Source organism: Dryobates pubescens, chromosome 6 (genome assembly GCF_014839835.1).
Source record: "Dryobates pubescens isolate bDryPub1 chromosome 6, bDryPub1.pri, whole genome shotgun sequence".
Lineage (NCBI taxonomy): Eukaryota > Metazoa > Chordata > Aves > Piciformes > Picidae > Dryobates > Dryobates pubescens.
Genome location: NC_071617.1, coordinates 16,015,104 through 16,042,953, shown reverse-complemented (window position 1 = coordinate 16,042,953; position 27,850 = coordinate 16,015,104). Strand labels below are relative to the sequence as shown.

Sequence of the window (27,850 nt, the reverse complement as noted above, 5' to 3'; positions counted from 1 at the left end):
ACAGCACCTCCAGAATTAGTAACTCCAATTCGTGTGCATTAGAAAAGATCTCCATCATTTCACAGACTATGACCTGCTCTGCAAGACACTTTTAAAAGATGCAGGCATACAGATGTAAAATAAGGAACTTTCCCTACAGAAAGTTCAAAGCACAAAGAACAGTAAAACCTTTAATTAATGACTAAAGCATTTTAAGCAACAAATATTGATCATTAGTAAAATTTTAGCTTACATAAACAGTTTAACTGAAGATAAAATACCTGTCAGGAAATTATTCTTTCTCCTTTATTAAAGCAAGACTAAGAAGACAGTGAACTCACAAACCAAGGGAGAAAGGACAAAATGCATAGAATCATAGAATCAGCAAGGTTGGAAAAGACCTCAGAGATCATCAAGTCCAACCTGTCACCCAACACCTCATGACTAACTAAACCATGGCTTCAAGTGCCATGTCCAGTCCTTTTTTGAACACCTCCAGGGACGGTGACTCCACCACCTCCATGGGCAGCCCATTCCAATGGCAAATTACCCTTTCTGTGAAAAACTTTCTCTTTCACTTCAACTAAATTTCCCCTGGTACAGCTTGAGACTGTTTCCTCTTGTTCTGACACTCATTGCATGGGAGTAGAGACTGACCCCTGTCTACAACCTCCTTTCAGGTAGTTGTAGAGAGCAATAACGTCTCCCCTGAGCCTCCTCTTCTCCAGGCTAAACAACCCCAGCTCCCTCAGCCTCTCTTCATAAGGCTTGTGCTCCAGACCCCTCACCAGCTTTTTTGCCCTTGTGTGGACACATTCAAGTGTCTCAATGTCCTTCTTAAATTGAGGGACCCAGAACTGGACACAGTACTCAAGGTGTGGCCTAACCAGTGCTGAGTACAGGGCCACAATGACTTCCCTGCTCCTGCTGGCCACACTATTTCTGATACAGACCAGGATGCCCTTGGCCTTCTTGGTCACCTGGGGATACTGCTGGCTCATTTTCAACCATCTGTCAACCAGCACCCCCAGGTCCCTTTCTGCTGGGCTGCTCTCCAGCCACTCTGTCCCCAGCTCGTAGCGTTGCATGGAGTTCTTGTGGCCAAAGCGCAGCACCTGGCATTCGGACTTGTTAAATGCCATTATGTTGGACTGTGCCCATCTGTCCAGACTGTCAAGGTCCCTCTGCAGAGCCCGCCTACCCTCCAACAGATCAACACCTGCTCCCAGGTTGGTGTCATCTGCAAATCTGGTGATGACTGTCTCAATCCCCACATCCAGATCATCAATTAAGATATTAAAGAGGATGGGGCCCAGCACTGATCCCTGGGGGATGCCACTGGTGACTGGCCTCCAGCTGGATGTGGCACCATTCACCACACTCTCTGGGCTCAGCCCTCCAGCCAGTTCCTAACCCAGAGCAGAGTGCTGCTGTCCAAGCCGTGGACTGACAGCTTGGCCAGGAGTTTACTATGGGGGATGGTGTCAAAGGCTTTGCTGAAGTCCAGGCATCCACAGCCTTCCCCACATCCACCAGGCAGGTCACCTGATCATAGAAGGAGATCACGTTGGTGAGGCAGGACCTGCCCTTCCTAAATCTATATTGGCTAGGCCTGATCCTTTGGCCACCCTGTAGCATTCAGTACTGTACTCGTACATGTTGGGAATTGGTTTAAGCAATGGGTTGATAGTTAATCATTTGAGCGGCAGTAAAACCAATCAGTCAACACTTGCAGTTCACACAGTATTTAACAACAGCACCATCAATTCTGGTGCCTGCCATGAATTCCACTATGGGATAATTACAGGCTACCTACCTACATTTTCCTAACATTTTCAAATATGTACACTTTTTTGAACTGTTCTCCAATATTGATTTGTACTTTTGGGCTACCTGCCACATTTAAAGCTGTCCCAGAGGCTGCACTTAATGGAATGTAAATGTTTTGCTATAATTTACTTCAGGCATTGGTTTGGATGATACATACTCGAGTTTGTTATATCAGATGTTAGCAGTTTGAAGATGTGACTTCAAATATGGTTTAATGAGCTGTTATAAAGCTTCTCAATTAAAAAGCAAATTGTCAGAGTAAAATAATTTTATGCAAAACAAAACTCAAGATGCTAATTCAGGTATCATGGTCTGAAGCTCAGTATTCAGGTATGTTTAGTTTTACAGTACTCAAAGAGATTTTTACATAATAAATCTTCTAAACTATGATTTATTTTCAGAAAGAATGTCCTGATAGCTTCTCTAAGAAATTCTTCAACTTTTGAATTATCCTTTCCATCTCAATTCTCCTCAGAGGTGCTTAACTGTAATTTCTTTCTAGGCAGAAAGAGGTTACACATTTGCAAATGATCATTCAAAAAAATGCTTATGGTGTGTAGATTGCGTAGCACTTTTTCATTGAGTGATTCCCTGTCCTCCTAGAGGATCCCAGAGATTCAGCCTAATTAACAGCCAACAATCTTCTATGTACATGAACAAGTATTTGAACGTTTGCTTGCAACCTTCTTAGTTATGTGCTTCCATTTCATATCATTCAATCACCAAAAAGAATACCCATTCTAATTGAAAAGCCTCAAACGAATACAGTATTATACCACAGCTCACTCTTTTTTCCATGTAATGCAAAATCCTGACATTCTTTTTATTATTTTATAAATAGAAACAGGAGAATTGAGTTTCCTTCTTCAAGTGCTGGGAAGTGAAGCTGGTATTAGTAGACAGTGGTATGATATCCAAATGAAAGTAACTTCTGATTTTTTACAACAACACAATATATGTATTTCTACACGGACCAATGTTCTGCATCCTTCTTTCATCTGAAAAGCAGCTTTTCCAATAAGCGTGTAACAGCACAATAAAACACATGGGATAATTTACAGTCATTGCTTTAAGTAACCCTGCTCTGGCAGGGGGGTTGGACTAGATGATCTTCAGAGGTCCCTTTGAACCCCAACCGTTTTGTGATTCTGTAATTCAGTTTGATAGTGACGAGAGAGATCCATCTTGCATGAAGCACTGTACAAAACACAGGCTTATGGCCCAGGGCTGTGCAGTATTACTGTCAGAAAGCTTTCAGACTCATTTATTCTAAGGTTCCCAAAACAATTAAAATCTAATCCAAATCATCCCATATCAGAAAGTAACACAAACAATACTGGAAGTTTTCCCTATTAAATGTCAGTCAACTAAAATGCTTAAGCATGCATTTACAGGTTTCATACTATCCTCTTTAAACCTGCTGTCAAAGACCCTACAGTCTTAAAAGGCTATGACTAGCTAAATTTTAATGCATGCTTATGTTTGATTTTCTGTTCCTCATCTTTTGGCTTTGACTTTCAGACTTATTGTAGTCACTGCAACCAGTGCAGCTATAAAGAATACAGAGATTTGATCCAGCAGCTTGGAAAGAAAGGTAGATCCAATAATATGTCATTAAAATTATTACATAAATCAGACATGCTTTATGGTGTATTCAATTATTGTATCATGCCAGAAAGAATAAGATCACTTACTCTTTCTTTTAAACAGCATGGATGGTTTTTTAACAATTAAGAGCTCTGTAATTGTGAGGGCAGACCTCATAAAGACTCAAAATTCAGTTTCCAAAATATTTTAATGAAATCCTAAGTCTAAAGAGTCTCCACAGCAAAGTAGATAGGAAGAATATTAGCTGGAAATACGAAGCTCTATGACACTAACACCAGAGATGAACCTATACTGCTTTAATGGCTGAAGAAGCCTTTTTCTCAGCCTTTAAATAAGATGGAACGGCCATGAAGTAAATCTTCAGCAAAGTTCATGCTGTTTAAAATTTCTGCTTCAAATTTCAGGATTATCTCTGATAAATATTAGTAGTTCCTTTTAATTATTCATATGCAAAACTCTAAGTGTTCACACAAAAGGAGCAAGAACCAATAAATCAAGAACACATGTTGCAGTCTGTACAGTTGTGGGGGGGGGGGACTGGGTTGGAACAGCATCAAAATGACACTGTTTGAAGTATCAAGAGATGTTTTTTCCAGCATGTTTTACAATGAAATACAAATGTCCTTGGGTTTCCCTCAACATTGACTTATGTCTTAAATAACACTCAAATAATTTATATTAGAAAAAAGTCCTTCCCACTGTGGATCTGTCAGCCTTCTCACAAGCTCTCGTAGGAGAAAAGCCCTAACCTTAGTTACCATTTTAAAGCTATTATTAAATAATCGCAACAATAAAGTCAGAGTAAGAATTTTAACAAAACATTATGTTGAGCTTTTTTACAGATTCAGCATTTTGCCATCCCAATAATCTAGATACTGCAAGATGAACTCTTACTCTTGAGCAACGTTCACAGGACTTTCTTCAGTATCTCGCTGTGTTTCTAGCTCCACTGTTTGTAAAATGAAAACAGGGATTCCCGCTGCACCATTAATTGCTAATCTGACACTGAAACAGTAATTTCAGGGAACTTCCAAATAACTCCACTCCCCTAACAGGTACAGTAAAAGTTGTTAGTTCCTTAGGCAGAAGACATGGATCTGTTGGATAAAGGCTTCATTCTCTGCCTGTAATTAGTAACTTGAGGGCCTTCTGTAGATTCTGCACAGCAGTGCTCACATCTTCATATTGCAAAGCACTGCCAGCATATTTGCAGTATTTCTGAGCTCTTGCAAAGTCCTCTGGAGTCAAACGGACTTCCCCTGTAAAAACATAAGTATTACAGTTACTATAAACGAAATCTGACTATAATGGAAATCTGACTGAGGTTTCCTTTCAAATTATTTCTGTGCTTTACTTTGATTTGCATAATATTATGAAAACTGGATTCGTATTTGTGGTAATACTACAAAGACCAAGCTATGGTGTTTCTTCTGTTCACTTTTCCTTCCATTCATATAATGCTTAATTTCTTTGCTGCTGGCATTCAAAAAATATAAGAGGATCTTTTTAAACACTGGCATTTGCATGACCCAGTGCCTTTGAAAAGTAAGTTAATACCTTTGAGAAAGATCTGCTCTTCATCTAAGGCAGCAAAGGAGAGCAGGAGAGCTTTTTAACAAGAAGTTAGCTGTAATCGTATTACCAGAAACAGTAACAGTTGGGGTTTGTGTTTACAGTATAATTACTTTGTGCTCTTCTTCAGGAATAACACATAGTCACAAACTGTTCCTTCTCAACTGGAACAACATTTCAAAACATAGAAGAATTTTTCACTGGCATGTTTTACACCTTTTGTATTTCTGTTTTATCCAAGTAATGTTTATGTTTCCAATTTTATGTAAGACAACTGGAAACACGATTGATTCCATCAAATGTACTTTTCCTTTTTTTTTTTTCTAATACTGGAGAACACTAGCAAAAAAATATTCTTTTAATGTAGTATCAAGCAATTAATGTTGTTTATTAGTCAGAACATATTCTTGACATAAATTAAAACATCGGAAGTTCTGTAATGCTCAAATACAGGCGTTTGGTCTGCAAGACAGCACAGCTGGCACTTAAGCCTTCCCTAATGGGCAAAATATTTAGTATGTGAACAGCATCACTGAAACAGGCATAAAATAAAGCACAGTTATGTTACTGTCCCTCCTACCACCAACAAATCCACTAGGAGTTTTAAGGCTAAACCCATGCCACACTGATAACCTACAGATAAATTTGAAAGCCTTTACTCATGTTCTTTCAGAGCAGCTTAACTTGTAAAAATCTGATTTTTCTGGACATAATTATTTATATGCAATACTAAAGAATTACTTATTTATTAGGTGTCCCACACAGCATTTTACAGGTTAAGAAAAAAGGCATTTTGAAATGCACCACAGATCTTATATAAAAGATGGTAAAACAAAGATTTAGCTCACTAAGTACAGCTCTCTAACTAAGCAAGGACATGAATGTACTGAAATTCATTTTTTATCATACAATTTCAGTTAGCTGGATTCCTTTAAAAATAAAACTTGCTTTGCAATACTGTGAGAATGTTTAATAAGAATCTCAGTTCTTATCAGAAAACGTCTATTATATTTTCTTTCCCTCTCCACAATCTCAAGAACAGCTTTTGAACAAATAAAATGGAAAACCTGGGAATATGAAAAACTGGACTGGTCTGCTGGTTTTCAAAACAACCCTACCCCAATAAGAAGCAGAAAGGTTAAGTGCTCTTAAGATTAATTTTATCAATTTATAGAATATACCCTAGAAGCCTACTTCTTTTCCTACTACTAAATAAATATGACCACAAAATAACTGACATGACATGATGACTTGGCTGGCTCATTATCTTTATACTAGTTTACCGATGAATACATGAAGCCACATTAAATCTCCTAAAATACATATACAGGTGAGTAAATACACATGAGGAAATGCATAAAACACAGCCACACATTTAGGTTATTTTGTAACCTAAATAAAGTCACAGTCTAAAAGCAGCTGGGGTCATTCTGTGACCACTTCACTGAACATCTTTAAGAAATTTAAAAGACCAAGTTCCCCTCAAAAGTGGCTTTATGCTATGATGCCAAAAGAAACTATAAAATCATTCTTTAAAAACTGGCCAAGGCATCAGTCCAGTATTCAACTAATTTATTGGAAGGAAGCCTAAATTCACCAGTCTAATCTTATTTTTACAGTATGAGCTCTATTAACGTTTTGCTGGCATGAAGCCTTATTTATTATGAAATCTACTTCAGATGCTATTATGACATAACATGAGGAAAAAAGTTAACAATTTTCAATTTACAAATCAAAGTTTACACAGTCAGGGTGTTGATCTTTTGATGTACTCACTGGCCTCAGCTCCTATTGAAGTCAGCACCTCACAATGGACAAGCAGAATAGAAATAAAACACCTCTGTGTTTTTAAGTTTTGAAAAGAACGTGAAATAGCTATAATGCCTCTACTTACATCAAAGGTACAGCCATAGAAGTTAGTAAGTGACTTCAATTTACATATTCTAATGGTTAATCGGTTTTGGAGAAAAGGAGAGCAGCTTTGTAGAAAAGAACCTGAGAGTCTTGGCAGTCACCAATTTGTCCATGAGCCAACAATCTACCTATGCGGCAGAGAAGGCTCATGGCGTTCTGGGGTGCGTTAGGAGGAGTGTGGCCTGCAGGTGGTGGGAGGCGATCTTTATTCAGTGCTACTGTGTCTGGTTCTGAGTTCCTCAGTACAGGAGAGACCGACATCCCAGAGAGCAAATAGCCACAAAGATGACTAAGGGATTGGGGCATCTGTCTTACAAGGACAGGCTGAGAGAGCTGGGACTATTCCAAGTCTGAAGAAGAGAAGGCTCAAGGGGATCCTGTCAATGTGTATAAATATCTGATGGCAGGGAATGAAGGAATGGGAGCCAGGCTCTTTTCAGTGGTGCCCAGTGACAGGACCAGAGGTGGTAAGCTTGAACTGAAAGACAGGAGGGTCCTGCCTAAATATTAGGAAACACACAGTTTACTTTGAGGGTGACCAAGCTCTGGCACAGATTGCCCGGAGAGATTGTGCAATCTCCATCCCTGTAGAGTTTCAAAAGCTGCCTTTTGAATGACCAGTGACATTTTTTTCTCAAACCTCTTCCTTCAGTGCTGCAAATTAAATCACGTGAAGAGTGCAGGGGCAGGGAGAAACGCAAAGGACATGGTCCTGAGCAACCTGTGTTACAGGATCCCTGCTTGAGCAGAGAAGTTGGACCAGATGACCTCCCTTCCAACCTCAACCATCCTGTGATCCTGAGCTCAAAGAAAGCCTGACAACACCAATATGGGAAAATGATAATGCATTTATCCTGAAACAAACACGCTTCTGTGTTCATCTGAAATTGTTACCTCTGTAGCTGTATTTATTACTGAAACATGAGAGACATATAGAACCCATAACAAGAAGTATGATTCTTTTAGTTTAAAAGGAACACAAAATCAAAACCAAAAGGCAATTTGACTAGATGCAGAAAATCATGTGGAGAAAAAAACAAAAGAATGAATATGACATGTATTTTACATGATGTATCTCCATCTCTCTGGTATTGTTTTCTACCCATCACATGTTTTTCTTTTTATGAAGCTGCTCAAATGCAAAGCTGGTGATTAAATAAGATTTTCATAATGCAATTTGGTGCATAAAAATAGTGGTGGAAAAGGTACCTGAAATGATTTTTAAACTCTCTTTTTTTTTTTCACATTAAAGGACTTAAGGCATTTGAAATATAAATCCTCAAAGACGACTTCTTAGTATCATGAAAACATGTAATGTCAAATTATTATTTTGACTCTGTGTGTAGAAAATCAAATATTATTATACACACAACTAGAACAGGACAAATGGTTTCTCTATACTATGCCACCTGTGGAAGGAAGCATATGGTAATGTAAGAAGATTTTTATGAAACCTCTGTGTAGCACAGCCATGAATGCATGTAGTGTTAGCAAAATCTAGGGGTAATAAAATTTAAGCAAGCTACACCCAAGAAGTGCAAGCACACATTATACAAAGTTGCTGTGTAGCTCCACACACTGTTGTCAGAGACATTAAGCAATGCTTAATTGCATAAGCTTTGACACTTTCAAAAGTCGAAGTTAAAACTCTGAAACCTGTTCCTACAGGACAGGACAATTATTGAAGGATTCTCACTAAGTCAAATCAAAGGATAATCTGTTACTTCAACCTCATTTTCTTCTGAGAAAATATTCCACTCTCTACCAAAAGTTTCTCATCATGACAGTAATTGAATTACTTCTCCCATGTTGTGGGAAGGAAAGAAAATATATAATTCATTTTAAGAATATATATTTGATCTTAATACCAGAAAGAGTCTTGCAGGAATATGTGGAATATCCTGTTTGGCTATGTCTATACTAGAACATTCACCAGTGCCAGGGAATGCACCTCAGCACTCAAACTTAACTGCCTACACTGTCATACTGCTGGAACAGACTCCAGTATGGTTTTGGCCCACTAGCAGTTTCCCCAACAATTCCTGGGCATGACTTGTGGTCAAAGCAGGCTAGAGACTATTCAATATTGTCAGCCTTTACAAACTACCTTATTCAGAAGGTTTAAAAGTTCAATAGTGTGGATGTGAGTGGTTCTGTGCCAGCTGTTCTCAATGTCATATATTCACAGGTATGTTTTAGTAGTATAGACACTGATATTGTGTCTAATCACACAGAAAGAGTATTTTGCACTGTGCTAGTTCTGAGGACCTGCTGGAGAGCAACTCTGATCCCTTCTTTCTGTCCAAAGGAAACTTCAGTTCCATAGGAGCAGTGAATATGAAATGCTCAACAGGCAGCCAGGATCCAGCCCAAATGTGTATACTGCAACTCAGGAACTTGAAAGGTCTCAGGGGTCCCAAAGTTTAGTACATCTCTTGTGAAACACAGGCATTTCTAGATCTGCTTACAGGACAGGGAACAGGGCTACTACTGTAGAACAGAGAAGTGGTGTCATAAAAAGGACTTCATGAGAACAATGCTATCTGCTGTTACTCTTACACATAGTGAAGGGAGGATGCTTTGGACAATACCAGGCATATATGAGAGGATAGTGACAGGCAAGGACAGACACTTTCCTTGCTTTCAAGCTTCTTAATTCTATGCATGCAAACAGCAAAACTGTTACTGTATGTCTGCTGACTGATGCCTTATGCCCTCTCAGTCTCCTGCACAACTGATAGTGTTATTTTCTAAGCTGTCAGAGCCGAAGAGCTGTTTAGAGCCGAGGCTGTCTAGGCTCTGTAGGAGCTGGATCACCTCTTTGGGTGCACTTCTGCAAAACAGCCTTTTAAGAATGTACAACTTTAAGCTGTTACAAGACCTGAACTTGTAGTGACACAACAGATGTGCAGAGGAATGTAGGCATGCAAAGACTCAGGTTAGATCAAGTTAGAGATTCATCACTGTGCTTAGCAAGGGTCTTAATCTCTTAATTACACAACATTAGCTACTATGAATTCCCACAAACACAGCATATCTTAACTATAAATTAAAGGAATTGAGAGGGGATCCTCACTACCTCAGTGCCAGCAACAGATGTCTAGAGCCTGAAGGAGGATTACAGGTCAGCAGGAGAGCACCTAACACGCCAGACAAAGGAACACTACCCAGTAAGTCAGTTTCAGCAGGGCCAACAGGGGAACCTAGCACTGGGGACAAATAAGAGCAGCTAGAGGCACGTGAACGCCTGCAAGGACAGGATGTTATTGGCATTATTGAGACATGGTATGATGGCTCCTATGGCTAGAGTGTTAGGATGAAGGGTCACAAGCTCTTCAGGAAGGGTAAGCAGGGAAGGCAGTGTCACCCTGTATGTCTATGACCAGCTGGAATTCATGGAGCTCCACCTAGGGATGGATGAGGAGATGACTGAGAACACGTGGGTCAATTAAAGGCAGGGCAGGGACAAGTGAGGGTCTTCTACAGGCCACCTGACCAAGGAGAGAGACATAGATAGGAGTGGCCTTGCAATCACATGCCCTGCTCCTCGTGAGGGGTTTCAATCAACCTGATATTGGAAGGACAGAGCACAAGCAATCCAGGAGGCTCCTGGAATGCACAGATGACAATTTCCTCCACTAAGAGGTGAAAGAACCAGCAGAGGAAAGGCGATATGCTGGATCTTGCTCTCACCAACAACAAGGGATTGGTGGTGAATCTGAAACTCAAGGACAGCGTTGGCTGCAGGAACCACAAAATGGTGAAGTTCAGGATGTTTAGGGCAACAAGGAAAGTGCAGCAGCAAGCTCTGGACTTCAGAAGAGCAGACCTGGGCCTCTTCAGAGATCTGCTAGGTGGAGTACCATGGGATAAAGCTCTCAAAGGGAAAAAGGTGACTTGTGGCAGTCAACGTGGCTTCACCAAGGGCTCTTCTATGATGGGGCAACAGCACCAATGGACAAAGGAAGAACAACTGATGTCACCTACTGGGAATTGTGCAGTGTTTAACACTGTACCCCACAACATTCTGGTCACTAAATTGGAAAGACATAGAGTCGATGTGTAAGCCACTACACAGATAAATAATTGGCTTGATGATCACAAAGTGACAGTCAATGGCTCTTTGTCTAAGAGGAGACAAGTGATGAGGGGTGTTCATCAGGATCTTTGTCAGCAACACATACAGTGGGATCAAGTGCACCCTCAGGAATTCCGCTGATGACACCAAGCTGTGTGGTGGTATCAACATGCTGGAGGGAAGGGATGCCATCCAGAAGGACTGTGACAGGCTTGAGAAGTGGGCCAATGCCACCCTCATGAAGTTATATAAAGCAAAGTGCAAGGTCCCGTACATGTGTTGGGATAATCCCAAGCACAAATACAGGCTGCATGGATAGACAGCAGGCCTGAGGAGGTGGTCTTGGGAGTGCTGGCTGATGAGCTCAACATGAGCCAGCAATGTGCACCTGCAGTTCAGAAAGCCAACCAAAGCCACGGCTGAGTCAAAAAAGGCATGGCCAGCAGGCTGAGGGAGGTAATTTGTCCCCTCCACCTGGAATACTGTGTCCAGCTCTGGAGCCCCCAGCACAGGGGCATGAAACTGTTAGAGTGGGTCCAGAATGAGGGCCATGAAGATAACCAGATGGAGTAACTTTCACAGGCTATGGTTTCCTTAAGGTTAGCATTCGTGCGTGCACTTCAAAGCATGCTATATGCAAGCAGCCATAATATACATAGAATATAGGTTATCAGGTCATATAGGTCATCTATCAAAGACAGATGGCCTTTTAAAAAAGTCTTGATTAAATTGTACATCTAAATGACATCATTTGCAGTACCTTACATGTGATTTCATTTAATACAGGTACTAGTCATCATCAAGCACACAAGAATTCTACTGAGACAAAAAACACAGCTGGAATGTCATGAGTATTTAATGAAGTTGAATAACTAACTTCCATAATGATGCTGCAGAAGCAGTGTCAAGAGAATGTGCATTAATTACCAAAAGTATAATTTAGCATCAGGGGTACAGGCTTTGTTATGTATGTCAGAACTTCACCTGAGAAGCAGAAACGTAAATAATGAAAAGCCTAACACGATGCTAACGCTCATTGGTTTGAAGAGGTCAGATAGGCAACACTAATCATATGCTGTGGCAAAACTTGCAGGAACTACTAAACTCCTTGTTGCACAATGTTTAGCCAATATCCATTCTTTTTTAAAACAACTGAATTAGTAGCATTCAGATAAAGATGACATTTCTCCAACTTGTTTTTTTCAGTGCAGGGGAGACACACAGGATGCAGCGCATCCATGTACAGACAATACAAATGCCACCACCTTACCTGCAGATTGAGCACTGTAAAGGGAAGGATCGACTGGAGGAATATTCTGAGGAGCAGGCTGAATGGTGTTACTTGTCACTCCTACAAATCAATGCAAAGTTTGGACTTTGGTTATTTTTATTTGTATATGTTACAAGCAAGCAGACAAAGCAAGAAACAGAACAGGTAAACCTAACGGCACGATTTTTAAATTAAGCCGCTGGTAACTTCCCAGTTCTGACAGTTTCCAATGAAGAATTTCAATCCCCTTGTTTCAGACTACAAATGTTTTACAAAATAACACAGCAGAATTTACAGGCTGTCATTAATTATATTAGTATAGTATTTCACAGAAATTTAATTTCAAGCATTAAAAACAGGTAAGAAAATACTGTTCCAAAAGACATTGGTTACCCTAGAGAATTGAAGAAAACCTGCTAAACAAGAGTAGAAGTAAACTTTTATATCTGAAGTTTAAATTCTGCCTCTGTATCAGAGATAGTCTCCATTACTGTATTTTTTAAGCCCCATGCCTGCCATCTCACACTTGCAAACTACCTCCTTTGTAATTCTTTCAAAAACAATTGGTGAGAATAAAGAATCTACCTAGACTCTAAAGGGAAGCGGTGATGCTAGAAGAAACAGCACGTGATGCTGTGAAGCATTCTTGTACATGCATTCACATTCCAGACTCACTCATTTGCATCAATCCAAAACTGTGTTTTTGTAGTAGGTTCAGAACATGCCAGACTAACTTAAAAGTAAGAAGACAGTGTAATAACTTTTCTAAATTATCTGTTATTTCATGTAACAACTGATGGGGTTGAAACTATGTCATGCAAAGAAATGTAATCCAACAAGGTACATATTCTGTGATTTTTTTCAGATCGGGTAAAAACAAAGAGCTAAGTATTTACCTAGGCTGAATGTAAAAAACAACACTGTCCCCCTTTCAGACCCAAAACCCTCCACCTATCTGAAGGATTTCCCTTTGATAAAGCTGAAAAAAAGAGCATCCTGAACTTTTCACACGACGAAGCATTTTTAAGTAAGAAAATAAAAGGAGGGGCTGTGCGACAAAAACATCTCATGTGTTCCATAATACAAAAATGCATCTAAGCAATCAAATTAGCATCAGTTTTAAAATCAAGAGCTTTTAATTATTTTACTCTTATTGAACATTATTCTAAAAAGGCAACACAAGGTGAAAAGTTATATTCACATATCATCCAATTTTTTTTTTTGGTTACGCACTGCAACTGGGAAGAGCTTTGCATTTTTAAGAACTTGAGTTTGATCCAAAAATGACACAGAGCAAGAATGATGTAGGAGCCAAGACATTTAGCACAAGGACAAAATTTCCATTAATAATGCTGTTTGAGGTCAATCACACCAAAATACTTGCATGGAAAAAGGAGCATAAAACCCAAACAGAACTATAAATGGTGTATCAGACCTGAGTGTTATAGTATTGTTGTAACAGTTTCAACATTATGTTGGATGTATTCCCACATAAAGAAGAGCAGTCTGTCTGCACAAGGAAAGCTAAATATGAAATAAAGTAATAAAATTTCATCTATCAAGTGAAAGATTCAAATAGTTCTTCACAGTATAGATGTCAAAATGCATTATTCTAGAGAAGAAAAACATAATCTGTCTGCAGAATCACTCTTTCAGTGCTTATCTTTTCTGGCAAAGTGCTCCAAAATGAGTTATGATAATGAGTAAAAAATATTTACTATGGCATTCTTACACTGTTAATTTATGAAGTTGCTGCTGCCATAGAATATCCGTGTTATTTCACTTTATATGTAATAGAAAGAGTGTTAGAATTCACCTCTCAATAACAACAGAAATTTGAGTGCAATTCAGACATACCTGTGTTGTGAGGCACTTCAGCTGGAGTGTTGGCTGGTGCATGGGCACCAGGTGGTATATGTATACCAGTGAAATTACTGGTTGGTGTGTTGTTAGCTTCATACGTCGATGATGATGTTGGTTGGGTTGTTCCACTAGGGACAGAGGATGACCCTGCTTCTTCCCTTTCAGCATCTGCTAAGATGACACAAAATAGGAACTACTGCAACTCTTCTGTACAAACACTTGAAAAATTAAGCTTGATTTTAAAATGTCCTTTCAATTTTTTGTTAGAAGAACTGACAGCAGTGTGACAAACATTTATCAATGCAAACCATCCATTTGACAAAGTGAAAAGCAACATATCGTAGAATAAAGATCTAGAAACTCATATACTTTCAAAAATCTGTTTAAATTGAAGGATCATCTTATTACTATTTGAATATAAGCAATTTGTCTCATTAGCACAATCCCCCATACCTTTATATTCTACACCCACTGTAGTTGGAACAAATATGCTTTAATCTCTATTTTAGTATATACATGAGCCAGAATATGGAGAACTGTAGCTGCTTTACAAACTTTGTAAAAAGACAGTGCCAATACTTCTACTTCATATCAATTAAGCAAACCATAAACAAATGACAAAAACAGGGAACTTTTTAGCTGAGTCATAACTGTATCTACAACAGCTAAAAGTACATAATGCACTATAAGAATAATGAGGTTTGATATACTTCATAGCATGTACAAAGAACATAGGTATTATTTTTCAATCTAGTCATGTTGTTAAGGGTCTGGTCTAATTTATTCAATGTGGTCCATTTTTATTATGATAACAAGCCAGTTAATTTAGAATACAGTTGATTTCTGCTCCTTAATTTCAATTTAGTTTTAAAGAACTAATTTTCTTTTACTGTGTTCCTTTGTAACAGCAATGTCAGGTGGAACAAGCACGGTTTTCGAAATGGCTTTAACAGCCAGCTCTTGAAAGGGAGTAAAATGAATATTGGAGCACAAAGCTTGTATGTGTTTTCAGCTGGAAAAAGCAGTGCTTCTTCTGAAACCCATACTGATCTTCAACTATACAAAATTATGTATTACGCAAACACCTCTACTGCTTAATAATTAAAACAGTCTTCTATTACAAATATTATTATTACAAATGCCAGGATTTTTTTCCCATGAAAGGTTCCTCTTCCTCCCAGAAAAAGTTCAGGTACTACCTTTACTAAAAATGATGAAACACTTCCTGCTTCACCATACTATTTACTACAATAAAAAGCTATAATGCAGAGTAAAATCAAGTTTTGTCATTGGGACATTTTTACTGGACTTTAACAAATAAACAACTGTATTTTTTATTTATATTGCAAAGTTGTAGTAGTTTAGTTTCATTCATAACATTGTGGTGGGATTAGAGGCAGACCCCCTCCCCACAACAACCATCCTCTGCTACCAAGAATGTGCTGGGTTTGAGGCAGCCCCCTCTCCCCACCACGGGCAGGAATAAACACTCAGACAAACGGATTGCAAAAGTGATGAAAGTTTAAATAGAAAGCAGTGAATGTTACAGAAAACCCAAAGCGCAGCGACAAAGAAAAGATCCCAAAGCAAACCCAGAGGCATCCCATTCCCACCTGAGGGTACACCCGAGACCCCCAGGGCTCCTTCTTCCCCCTCCCTCTGCTGGGCTAGTCTCAGCTGGCCAGGTCTGAGACTGCCCATCCCTCTGTGGCCTTGGGCCTAGCCAGGCCCAAAGCCAGCAGACATTTCCCCCAGTTACCGGCTGATGGAGGAAGAAAAGAGAAAGTGCTAGACCCCGCACTGGATCTTATAGTGGTTCAAAGAATCATGGTAGGAAATACACACAATTTCCTGCGTCCACCCCTCTGGGCTGGACTTCTGGACACAGGAAGTGAACACATCAGGGGGCACCCAGCTCAAACTGCAACAAACATGCAAGCACTAACAAATTCGTAAGTCCTCCACATTGACAGACTAATACCAAGAATCTTTATTTTAAATACTAAAAAATAAAGAAACCTAGAAGCAACGTTGTGTCAGGTCTGTCAAGCACTGCTAGCAAAATTTAATACAAGAACACAGAACATGGTGCAATTCTTCTAGGTTGTGAAAATTATTTTCAATTGCTGCAACCAGTAATTCAGGCTGTGGTTTTATGAAGCTATTTCTGACACATGCAAACAAACATCTGGCCATTTCTGGAAGGCAAAGGGTATCCTAAGGTTTCTCCTTGGCTGTATTTTTTGATAGGAAGCCATACTGCAATATCATGCAGCTCACATGCATGGATGTAAAATTAAATGTGTTAAAACTGGCAAAAAAGGGCAAGATTCAAAAGTAAACTCTAGACATGCTATGTTTTCAATACTAATATGATATGAATAAGTCATTGGTTAAATGATAATACTTTTTCAGTGGTTTTGATGTTAGTTAAAAAATATTTTAAAATAGTTTCAGAAAATAAAATGCAGTTTTAAAAGAATCCCAGAGAATTACTATATATAAGATTCATGAAATAGTAATCTCTAACATGCCTCATGTTGTCTGACGTTAAGGCTGCACAAGTTTTACTTGCGACACTGTTACCAATTATTTATAGTTTGGTCAAATTGTAGACATAAAGTTGGATTTTCCATGTTGGGTGTTGCCTAAAGATAGTATTTTGGGAAAGCTGCTGTAAAATGTAAGCTACTTTTGAGAATGAGGGAGTGGAAAAAAGGTGCTTTCAGTGCACTTCTGAAAAACCTTCATGGCAATTTAGGTGTATTTTTTCTTAAGTTTTTCTTGCTTAAACCTCTAGTGCATTTATTCCTTTGTTCTGCCTCCTGCAGCTTCCTGCTGCCCTTATCTGGCTCTCCAGTCCAATTCTTGTTTCTCACTCTCTGCCCTAGAGCTTCATATCCCCTAATTGCAACCCTTTGCCCCGTAGTTCTGTCTTGCACTACCTCTCTATTTTCTCTTCAAGTCATTCCCAGCTTCAGCTTCAAACTCTCCCACTGCAAAAGTTGCTTCTGCGAAAATGCAATGCTGTGGGCAACACTGGTCATGTTAAAGTCTGGCAATATCATACACAACAAACCAATCCAAAGTGTTAGAAGTGCTGAACATCATTAATAACAGTGCCTGTTAGAGGCAAATTCACAAAAGGGCAATATACTTTTTGATCAGGTATACATATCAAAAGATCAAACTCAACTGTTTGATTTGCTCATTATGCAATTGGCAAATGTTAGATTGTATTAAATACAAACCCAGCTTTGTTTAAATTAACACTTTGTAGGTGTTTGAAGTACCCAACCGTTATCATCAAAGATTTTAACTCTGCTTTTTGCAAAATAAATATTTAAAATACTTCTTATCAAAGGCTAAAGTATTAGAACCATCTTGAGATACATGCATACAGTATTTGTGAAGAGTTTTAACATTAGTGCTCAGTACAAGTATTTCAGGCTGCTGGAAAAGAACTTTTAAGTCAATAAACTATTTTTAAGTTCTGTGGTTAGAACACTTATAACGCTACTGAAAACCAATTTTCAGGGAATGGGAATAAATGTTAGAAAAATTAGAGAATTCATTTCTCATAGAGCAGTAATAGCCTAGAATTTAAAGTTTCTTACAACTTGCTCAAGGATCCTGAACTACTAGCCTGTAGCTATTCAGGTTGAGGCTTCAGAGGGCTCTGGGCAACATGGTCTAGTTGAGGATGTCCCTGCTTACTGTAGAGGGGGTTGGACCAGACAACCTTTGGAGGTCCCTTCCAACCCAGACCATTCCTTGATTCCCTGTGATTCTGTGAAACAGTGATACAATTGTTTCACGTTCAGTTCCAGCTCCAGCTGAGTTTCTGGTTTTGGAACCTCATCTTCCTCTGTGCTTGCATCACAGGATAACCAATCCACATGTTCTTGAGAATTTTCTCAAGAGTTACAGTACACCCAGGTTTTGGGTTGATTTGGGGGTATGTGTGTGTGTGTTTTGTTGCTCTTTGTTTGTTTTCTTTATTGAAGGCAAAACTTTGTGGAATAAGGCTGATACCCCATACATACATAGAATAAACCAGGTTGGAAGAGACCTTCAAGATCATCGCGTCCAACCCATCAACCAATCCAACACCACCCAAACAACTAACCCACGGCACCAAGCACCCCATCAAGTCTTCTCCTGAAAACCTCCAATGATGGTGACTCCACCACCTCCCCAGGCAGCCCATTCCAATGGGCAATCACTCTTTCTGTATAGAACTTTTTCCTAACATCTAGCCTGAACCTCCCCTGGCGCAGCCTGAGACTGTGTCCTCTAATATAATAATGTGTCCATGCCCCATAACCAACTGTCCAAGGATATTTTCATATAAATACAAGGCTCTCAAGGCTTAAAGGCATTCCCTTGTCTAGTGTAAAGGTACATGATGATGAGGACTTAAATTCAGCATCCCAGAGCACAACATTTAAAACTAGCAAAATGTTTGTTTTCAAGGAGTCCAAACTCCTCTGATTCTCAGTACTCCTATTTTTAAGGAGTCCAGAGAATTAAAACAATACTCTTATCAATTTTGAATTATAACCATTTTCTTCTCCAAATTCCACTACTTGTTCATCTTTAGCTTGGGATGTTGTCAAAAGATCCACAATGCAAGGTTCTGCTGGAACACTGCTTTCTAAATATGTATGTACTTTACTTTTTCTGCCACAATACTTATAAACAGACTCAAAAATCCATCAACTTCCACTGCTCTTTCTACTAGTTGGGACTATAAAGATTTCCTGGAATTCTGTAGTATAAATGTAGAATATATGTCATATATTGTCCTGAAAGTAGTGATATTAAATGCATTTTATTATTTCCAATATACTTCTTTTCATATTTGAAATTACATTGTATTTTTTTCCCCCCTCAGTATAAAATTGTGTTGGGTGACCGAGAGCTACTGCTAAGTGACCCTGATTTGTACTCTAGGACTTGTATTCCAGCTGCATTAATAAATCAAGCGTATCATATTAAGGTTTCAATGGTGGCATCCTGACAAAGGCACGCATAAATCCGACAGCAGAACTGCATAAAGCATGCCTATACCACTGTAAAAACATCTCCAAGAGTTACAGTATGGTTTTTAAAAAAACACCAAAAAAATAACGGCTTGGAAAAAAATGGTAGTTTGTCAAGCTACAGAGACCTAGTTTCACTGTTTAAACAGACTTTTTCCACTTGCAAGGGAAAAGAAGAAAATGAGCAAGCAGAAAGGAATGGGGAAGGTCCAGTTGTACATTCAAACAATGTTGCTTTTCTTCTTATAATACACAAAGCAAGAATTGACACTAATTTTTTTTTAATAGATTCTTCTGATAAAGATTTACATAAAATTTTTGTCTTGCTTGTGTAGAGCATTATGGATAGCTACACCACAGAGCTGATTTCCAAAAGTTAATTACATTAATTCATTGCTCAAAAAATGAAATTATATTGTCAAATTACAGATGTTGCAGCTCCCTATCAATAAGGATGTTAACATTTTGGCTCTGAGTATTTGCGTTACTTTTAAGCCGCATGCAGATTTAACTTGGTAATGAAAGCCACAGTCTTCATCAATTCACACTACCACTTGTAATGATCTGCAATGAATAGTAAGGATTTGAGTGGTCTTAATTCTGCTTTCTCTTCTACAAGAGTTTCTTTTGCAGACTTAAGCAAGTCCTTTGCTTTCACATTAACAACATCAAAAGCCTGCCTGTTGCTGCTGGGAACAACTGTTTGTTCTACCCGAGCTTCATGCACAGATTTTTACCAAAAGCTTGGTAATCTCTGCTCAGAAAGTCATATTTTGCAATTGCTTAGATTCAATAATTAATTTCACACAATCAGATGAGCTTTGTCAACATTACACTATGTGCACTCAGTTAAAGCTAGAAATAGTTAATTAGGCTGCTCACTGCATTCACATTTTTTTCCTCACATGCTACCTTCTTCACTGAATTATCAAACTAATGTAATTTAACTTTAAAAAATGTGGTGATGTTTGCACCTGGGAGTTGCATTGTAAGCCTCTCTCATTGCAGCTGCATTAGCAGTTAAGAAAACTGCCTTGAAAAAGACTGCATGTGGAAGAAGAAATTTGTTTGCTAATACTTCAAATACAACTTCCCTACACCAGAACTATCTCAACAGGTAAAAGAAATTCCACTGTTTAAGTATTTAGGGCATCTTTAGGTAAGAAAAACATAATAATGAGAATAAACTGGTAGCTTGGAAATCCAACTGTATCATACTCATCATTTGCTCACAAATATCTGAATTAACTTATGTCATAGTGTTTCTAGAGTATTAATATGCAAACTCATAGCAGCACACAGGCTTTAGACACTTCTGTTTACTTTTAATTCAGTACAGGCCAACAATAAACAGAGATATTTGGAACACATTCCCATTTAAAAAATGGTGATGTTGTATTATATAACTTTTTTTTAAAAAAAATGTAATGGTGGCCAGGACATATAAATGATAAAACATTACACTGTGGAGAGCCACTATTCAGAGTTCTTTGGGCTAAATTTGAACCTCAGAAGCGCTCTTATCTGGTCCTCTCCCCTTTCCACTCATTGACTCTCTTTTCCATATATAACTGAATGATTTTTTCAAAAATCATAAAAAGGTGGAAGGATCAACTGCCTTTGCCTGGTCCAATTCCTCACTCGTAACAGCGCTAACAGTTCATGCTGCTCTGGCCACAGAATAGCTGAGGTTGGAAGGGACTTCTTGATGTTATCTAGTCCAAGTACCTGCCCAAGCAGGGCCAGCTGGAGCCAGCTGCTCAGGACTGTGACCAGTGGGACTTTGAATTTTTTTAAGTATACATAGAATACATACATAGAATAAACCAGGTTGGAAGAGACCTTCAAGATCATCGCGTCCAACCCATCAACCAGTCCAACACCACCTGAACAACTAACCCATGGCACCAAGCACCCCATCAAGTCTTCTCCTGAAAACCTTGGCGACTCCACCACCTCCCCAGGCAGCCCATTCCAATGGGCAATCACTCTTTCTGTATAGAACTTTTCCCTAACATCCAGCCTGAACCTCCCCTGGCGCAGCCTGAGACTGTGTCCTCTTGTCCTGGTACTGGCTGCCTGGGAGAAGAGAGCAACATCCATCTGTCTACAACCTCCCTTCAGGTAGTTGTAGAGAGTAATAAGGTCACCCCTGAGTTTCCTCTTCTCCAGGCTAAGCAACCCCAGCTCCCTCAGCCTCTCCTCGTATGGCTATTCCATAACAACTCTTGGCCTCTTTTAATATCTGACCACATTGGTGATGACAATTATTTTTCTAATAACTAATTCCCATTTTCCTTCTTGCAACCTATGTCCATTGCCTGTTGCTGTATTACTAGGCACATCCATGTAGTCTGACTTTGATACTCTTTATACTCTCTCATTAGGTATAGGTTAAGACAGCTATAAGAACTAACTTCACCTTGTATGCCATGTTCTCCAGTTCACATTTGGAAGACAACAGAACACTCTCATACTTCAAGCAATATACTATGTACTAAAAGTTGCCTTGGAAAGAGTAAGACTATTTCCTAGTTCATTATACTTTGCTTGTTGTCTGATAAAGGTGGTAAGATAGTTTTTATTCATGCTACTTTGTTAGTTTTTATCTTCTGCTGCACATTTGCCTTCTACTAAAGAATCAGCTAGTGGTTGCCAAGTGGAACAGGATGCTACACCTTGCTGGAAGGACCACCAGTTTAATCTGTCAGTGAACAGTAGGTCATGCGCATCTTCCTCTTTCTTCATAAATAAACAGGAAAGAAGCTTCAAAATATAAGATTGCATGAGGAAAAAAATGAGAACTAGGAGAGAAAAGTTTTCTAATGATTTGACATATTTAAAATGAAACCAATGTGCAGAAAATTTAAAGCCTATTGATAAGAAATGTGAAATTACAGGTTCAGACAAGACCCAGGTACAGACCCCAAACACAGAGGAATAGAAACCAAGAAATAAATACTTGTGTGTGTATATATATGTGTGTGTGTTTGTGCACCTGTAAATATATAGATCTATTAATGCATATTTCCATAAAACTTCATGCGTCCACCTCTATAAGTCAGAGAGAAGTCACACTCTACAGGTTAGATTTGTCTTCTGAATGGTAGATTTGTCAATTCTTTTTATTAGAAAAATCTCTATTATCAAATTAAAGCTAAAGTTAAGAGATGAGTATCAACTTGAGTGACATTTATTCAAGCCCCAATGTCTTACATACTAGTTCAGATAAAAATGTCAAACCATTTAATATTCTTAGTTGTTTCATTAGGAATGCGAAGAATTACACAGAATTCATTGTCACAGAGCAATATTAGTGTGTTTTAACTTGCATAATGAAAGTAATTCATTCCAAAGACATCCTATTTCCATAAGAGGTTTCCATTTAAAAAAATGTGTATTTCAAGCTTCTGCACTGACTGGGAAGGAAAACAAAGAGACCTCTTATTAATGAAAATGATTGTGGTGGAAAGCGACTTGGTGAGATGCAAGAAGTATTGGACATTCATAAAGCATTAATCATAGGAAAACTGGAAATAATGGAAAAGTAAATAGGTGAAAATATTTTGAAAGTTAACAATTACATTTCAGTTCTATTTTGATTTGCTTCAGAATTGAATTGGTTTTGTATATATTTTGCTTTAATAAAATACTGAAAACCAGGATCAATTTGTACACAGAACAGTAATACTATTATCTGCTTCAGAAGTTTAACAAAAAAGGGGTTGCCTGTCATTTCATTTGACTTCACAAAACCTCATACATATTTGTGAAGGCTGTGGATGTATGCTTTAGAAATAGGGTAACATTTGTAAAGTTTAGAAAGAATGTGGCACCTCTGGTTTGACTGCTTACTTATTGTTTGTAAAATACACATAATGAAATAAAAGATGCTGAGATGTCATCTATGTGCTCTTGTAAGGAAGCACCTGCTTACTACATGTTCTGTTACCTCATGGGGAGGCTAGCTTGTGTTTGCTCACAGTTGTGGTGTCTTTATGAAAAGCTCTAAATGAGTAAGGTTTGGACGCTCCTATACTGAATATCTAGGACTTCTAAATTAGCAGTGGAGTTTAGACAGACCTGAGTGCATTAAACAGATTACAGCAAAAGTTACAATTGGAGAGGTTTAAAACAACCTGTTCTCATAAACACTCATTCTCCTAAGTGGATGTCACCACTTTTTATCTAACACTTAGGGAGGAAGTAACTAAAAACACATGGGGAAAAGTGCACGAGTGAGAAAGTAGCAGGAAATCTAATCTACAAAGATTAGGCCATAACACAGTTTTGAACCTCACATTATTATACTGGGAGGTAGGGGTCATCTCACAGCCAGGTATTTACTTTGAAGCTGTATCTATTGATCAATTAATTTTTGAATCCTACTTAACTTCTGAGAGAGGATAAACTGGCAAAGGGATTATTTTACGAAACATTTAAAAGGACTGTGAATAACATTAAAAGAAATGCATGGTTCTGGCCCAAAGGTGACAATACCCTCTTAGAGAGTAGCTGTATTCAAATAACAGCCTGCACTATGAAAAGAAAAAAAAAACAACAAGTCAATCAAATAGTAAGGGGCAATAAAAGTAACAGGAGGAGAAACAGAAAAGAAAAAGCAGATGGCCCACCATGAATGGAACATTTAAGCAGGGAAGAACTGTGCCTATTATTACTTTCATCTTGGCCCACCTATTTGCTCCTGTTAAAAGGGAAACACATACCAAAGCTCTCTCCTTCCATTCCAATAGGGCCAGGCTGAGGAGTCTCTCCATTCTTCAAGCAGTTATGAATGTATGCTGCCTTCCACCTGGCATACTTCCTGTGCTGGGCATTCTGTGGAAAGGAAAAACCCAGCCACTTTAACCACTCACTTCTAAAAATTAATGTATTCAAACCAGAAGTGTAAGCTGCTATCCCTTGAAATCCCTTTAAAGATAAACTGCACATGAAATTAATTGGTGAATTAAAAAGAAATATAAAAATAACTGCTCTACAGGTTCTCAGTATGAAAGGAAAAAGTGAATATGATATATTGGTGTAGCATGTCAAGAAAGAAAACACATTATACCAGGACCATCTAGTATGAAATATGGAACAATTTGTAATTGCCAATGTAAGACAATAAAGAAAACGTCCTGTCCCCACAAACTTAGTTGATTACTTTAAATGTCTGAAACTTTAAACGCTACTCTTGCTAATCAATAACACAAAACCTTTTCTAATTGTATTAATTTTAAAGTGTATTTAAAAGCATAAATACAAAAAGGCTGCTGAAGTTGCAGTTCAGTGTGGTGGTGGTGGGATATTCCAGGGCATAACAGTATTTTGATTTATTGTATCTTCACAACATAGCTAGAAGTCAGATGGACGGACTTGAGCAATACATAAAATACCTGCAGAGCAAGGGGTTATATTAATAAATACTTCAAATACACTTCTAATAACAAGTTTAATAGTTCAGTTATTAGAAAAAAAAATTGTACATCCAAAAATTAATCACTATATTAAGAGTCAATAAAACTGCTGCCAATACCCTGAAATGGTACTGATATGAAACAACAGCAGTGAGAAGCAAATCTGCAGCTTGCCTTTCTGACTTTATTTCCATTTCTACGGTAATAGTTTGAAATTGAAAAAAGGGAAAACAACACTTCAGTATTTAAAGACAATTAAGGCACTATTTAATTATTTTCAGTTTCTGGGAAAAAGGAATTGAGGAAAATCATTTAACCTTGGTTTTCATAAATTCTCCTTTCTGCCAAACATGAGCGATTGAAATAAATGTCAAAATCTCAACTGTTTTGAGATTTTCCACTACATTAAAAAAAAAAATCCAAAACCAAACCAAAATAAAACCAAAACCAACTTACTCTTCTTATGTACAACTTTAGTATCCCAAAACATGAATGTAAGATTGGCCACTTTATATCTCCTGGGCTTGTTACCATAGCGTGTTTTTTAATCCAGAAGAGTTCTCAATCAAATTATTATGTAAATCAAATGCTTTGTTAAAAGTTGTAAGATAAATAACCAGTTCTGACAGTTATGACATCATATATTTCAAGGAAAAAAGCTGAATATGAACAGAGATAAGAAATGCAGAAGTATGAGTGGAATAATTTGGCCAAGCAATCAATACCGGTTGATGCTGTGTTTCACATCAACATCATTACATGCAAGGTACTGGTGAACTCAGATTTCCACAGTAACACTCACAAGTTAAATGGTTTGGAAACTAAAGCAGACAGAATAATCTCTCTTTAATAGTCCTGACTGAAATAACCTGCAAAGTTTTTGAGAATTAATAAAATGAAATTCAAAATTCTACTTCACAAAGCCTATTGCACCATCATCTAGAATAGGGTAGAGAGTGACAGCATAATGCGTATCTCCAGGAAGCTTCCTTGCTTATATTTAATACATCAGTATCCATCAGGATGCTCACATAGCCCAGGAGAAGGATACAGCCTTCATTTTTGCAAATACAATGTTCTCCAGAAAACAGCCTACCCTTATGACTGATATGTTAAAATGTACTCACTATATCTCAGAAGGGAAAAGTACAATTAGAAAACACAACTTTCTGTTAAATACTTTCCTTCAATAATCATTCCTGGACAGGTGAAATTCTTTTATTATTCATAGATACATCTATAGAAGCCATAAAATGCAAAAATACACAACTAGAGTATGGTACTTTCAGAAAGAACAGTCCAATTCTTTGACCCTAGAAACTTATGATTTGGTATCATACAGAATATCACGGCACATAGCAGCCAGTTTTAAGAGAACACATGGAAGAAAAATCTTACTTGCACCTCTTGATAGATGAAAATGGCAGACTGGTATAGTCACAGGCTATAGAAGATGTGGCAAAATGTTCTTGGGCAAGACCTCTAAGACCTAAACTTACCTTCCTGAATGACACAGTACACAAGAAGGGCACCACTATCAAAACCATTCTTTCACTTTCCTCCCAATACTTACAAATGAAACTAGCCAAGGCAACTGCATTTTAAACTGTATGTTAGGGTCACCTATCAGATCAGGGATTTACATACAGGATAGTAAGTATCTGAATTCCAAGGAAGACATGGAATAGTTTGGGATCAGGACAACCACAGACTTGTTACGGGCCTGCAAATCAGCAGAACTTTTGGGTTCTCCAAACACTTTTGCTAGTGGAAGCCTGTAACAGTCAAGCACATGAGAAAAAAGCAATTGTAGATTACCTGTGTGGATTTAGGGGTCCTGAGATATATTCAGGACTTAAGCGACCAGCACGTGCTGATTTTGTCTCAGATTGTTTAGTGCTGTTATTTCTTATTTATTTTTCCAGGTATTTCAATCTTCCTTTAATAAGATTTGAAACTTATCTTTGTGATCCAGTAGCAGTTTTCTCTAACTTTTTTTCCCCCCTTTGTCAGAAGATGTCAGCTACACCATCACATTTTCAAACGGAGCTTCTCATTCAGTTAATTTAACAAGAAAATCTCCCTTTTCGTTTTCACAATGAGTACCTGCTCCTCTGTATCAGAGATTAATTCTTCAGTGGGACATGCATAACAGAAAGGAGCTGACCATGCACTAATAGAAAAGTTTGTTTTAAAACAGACCAAGAGATTATTCAGGTGTACCATAACAAAAGCAATCATGATCTTGTTCAGCCAATTCTGGAATAACAGTTTGATTGTAAGATTACTTGCCATGAAGAGCACTGTGTTAGTTAATTTCATTAAAATATTCAAGTTCTAATGGTCAGATAGTGAGCAACTTCTATGAAGTAAATTCACACTCTTCCAACTTTAACATATCACTTTTAACAGCAGGGTTTGTTGTGACCCCCAAAATATCTATTTTGACTAAAATTGCACACAATTACATCTCAATTGTTAGCACTAAAGTTCTTGCTTGCAGGGGAAAAAAGTAAAGGTGGAAAAAGGCTGGAACCCTCCATCACTTTTCCTATACTCATTCGTACTCACTCAGTGTAATGCTCTGTTCCACAGCAACAATCATACTTTGAATTTCTAAGTCATAAAGCATCTTCTAACAGATACAGAAAGGACTGCTTAAAAGAAAAAACGCAGTAAAACAGCAGCAGTGTGCATTCATTATCACACCAAAGCATTATTATCATATTCATTCATCGTAAAATAGAGATATTGCTCTACTGATGAGAGCAAATCCCACATAATGCCCCTCTCTGGTAATGCATAGGGGAGGGGAAAAATTGTCTAGTATTTCTTACATATTTTATATGAAATAGCACAGTTCCTTATCACTTACTAACAAGTATTTGACTACACATTAAAGCTCATATTCTTTGAAGTTTATATACACATATTACAAAAACAATTTTACAGAGCTACATCAGTAATTTGCACCTAGGTGCTAGGAAAAGCAGTTAGATAATCCACTCACGTCCCTAATGCTTACCTCTTCAGTGAGCTCCCCGAAGACTGTTAGCACATCTATAAGGAGACTTGCAGTATAAAAGGATTTTATCATGTTTCTGCAAAAAAGAAAATAGTTCACTAACTTGGTAATGTCAGCCTCTTTGGATCAGATTTTAGGAGTTAGCATTTTAGATCACACTGGCTTATTTCAAGCCAATTATCAATTTAGCTTTTTTAAAACTCTCCTCCTCCATTACTTTGCAATGCTTAGAATTAGCAATATGTT

The 27,850-nt window shown here is 38.1% G+C and overlaps 1 protein-coding gene across 2 annotated transcripts in view; it reads right to left on the bottom strand.

The window, feature by feature from the left end:
* Window positions 1-2,223: 2,223 nt before the first annotated feature.
* The window catches only part of VTA1 (vesicle trafficking 1), a 40,703-nt gene continuing 15,076 nt past the window's right edge, over window positions 2,224-27,850 (bottom strand). Inside the window, exons 4-8 of one of the 2 annotated variants that reach the window (XM_054162662.1) lie at window positions 27,605-27,680; window positions 23,887-23,998; window positions 14,109-14,285; window positions 12,252-12,332; window positions 2,224-4,676 (exon numbers count right to left, since the gene is read on the bottom strand). In XM_054162662.1, the coding sequence (XP_054018637.1) occupies window positions 4,531-4,676; window positions 12,252-12,332; window positions 14,109-14,285; window positions 23,887-23,998; window positions 27,605-27,680 (592 nt within the window). In that variant the 3' untranslated portion in view covers window positions 2,224-4,530. The remainder of the gene's footprint in view (window positions 4,677-12,251; window positions 12,333-14,108; window positions 14,286-23,886; window positions 23,999-27,604; window positions 27,681-27,850) is intronic. The other variant, XM_054162663.1, reaches the window with a different exon arrangement.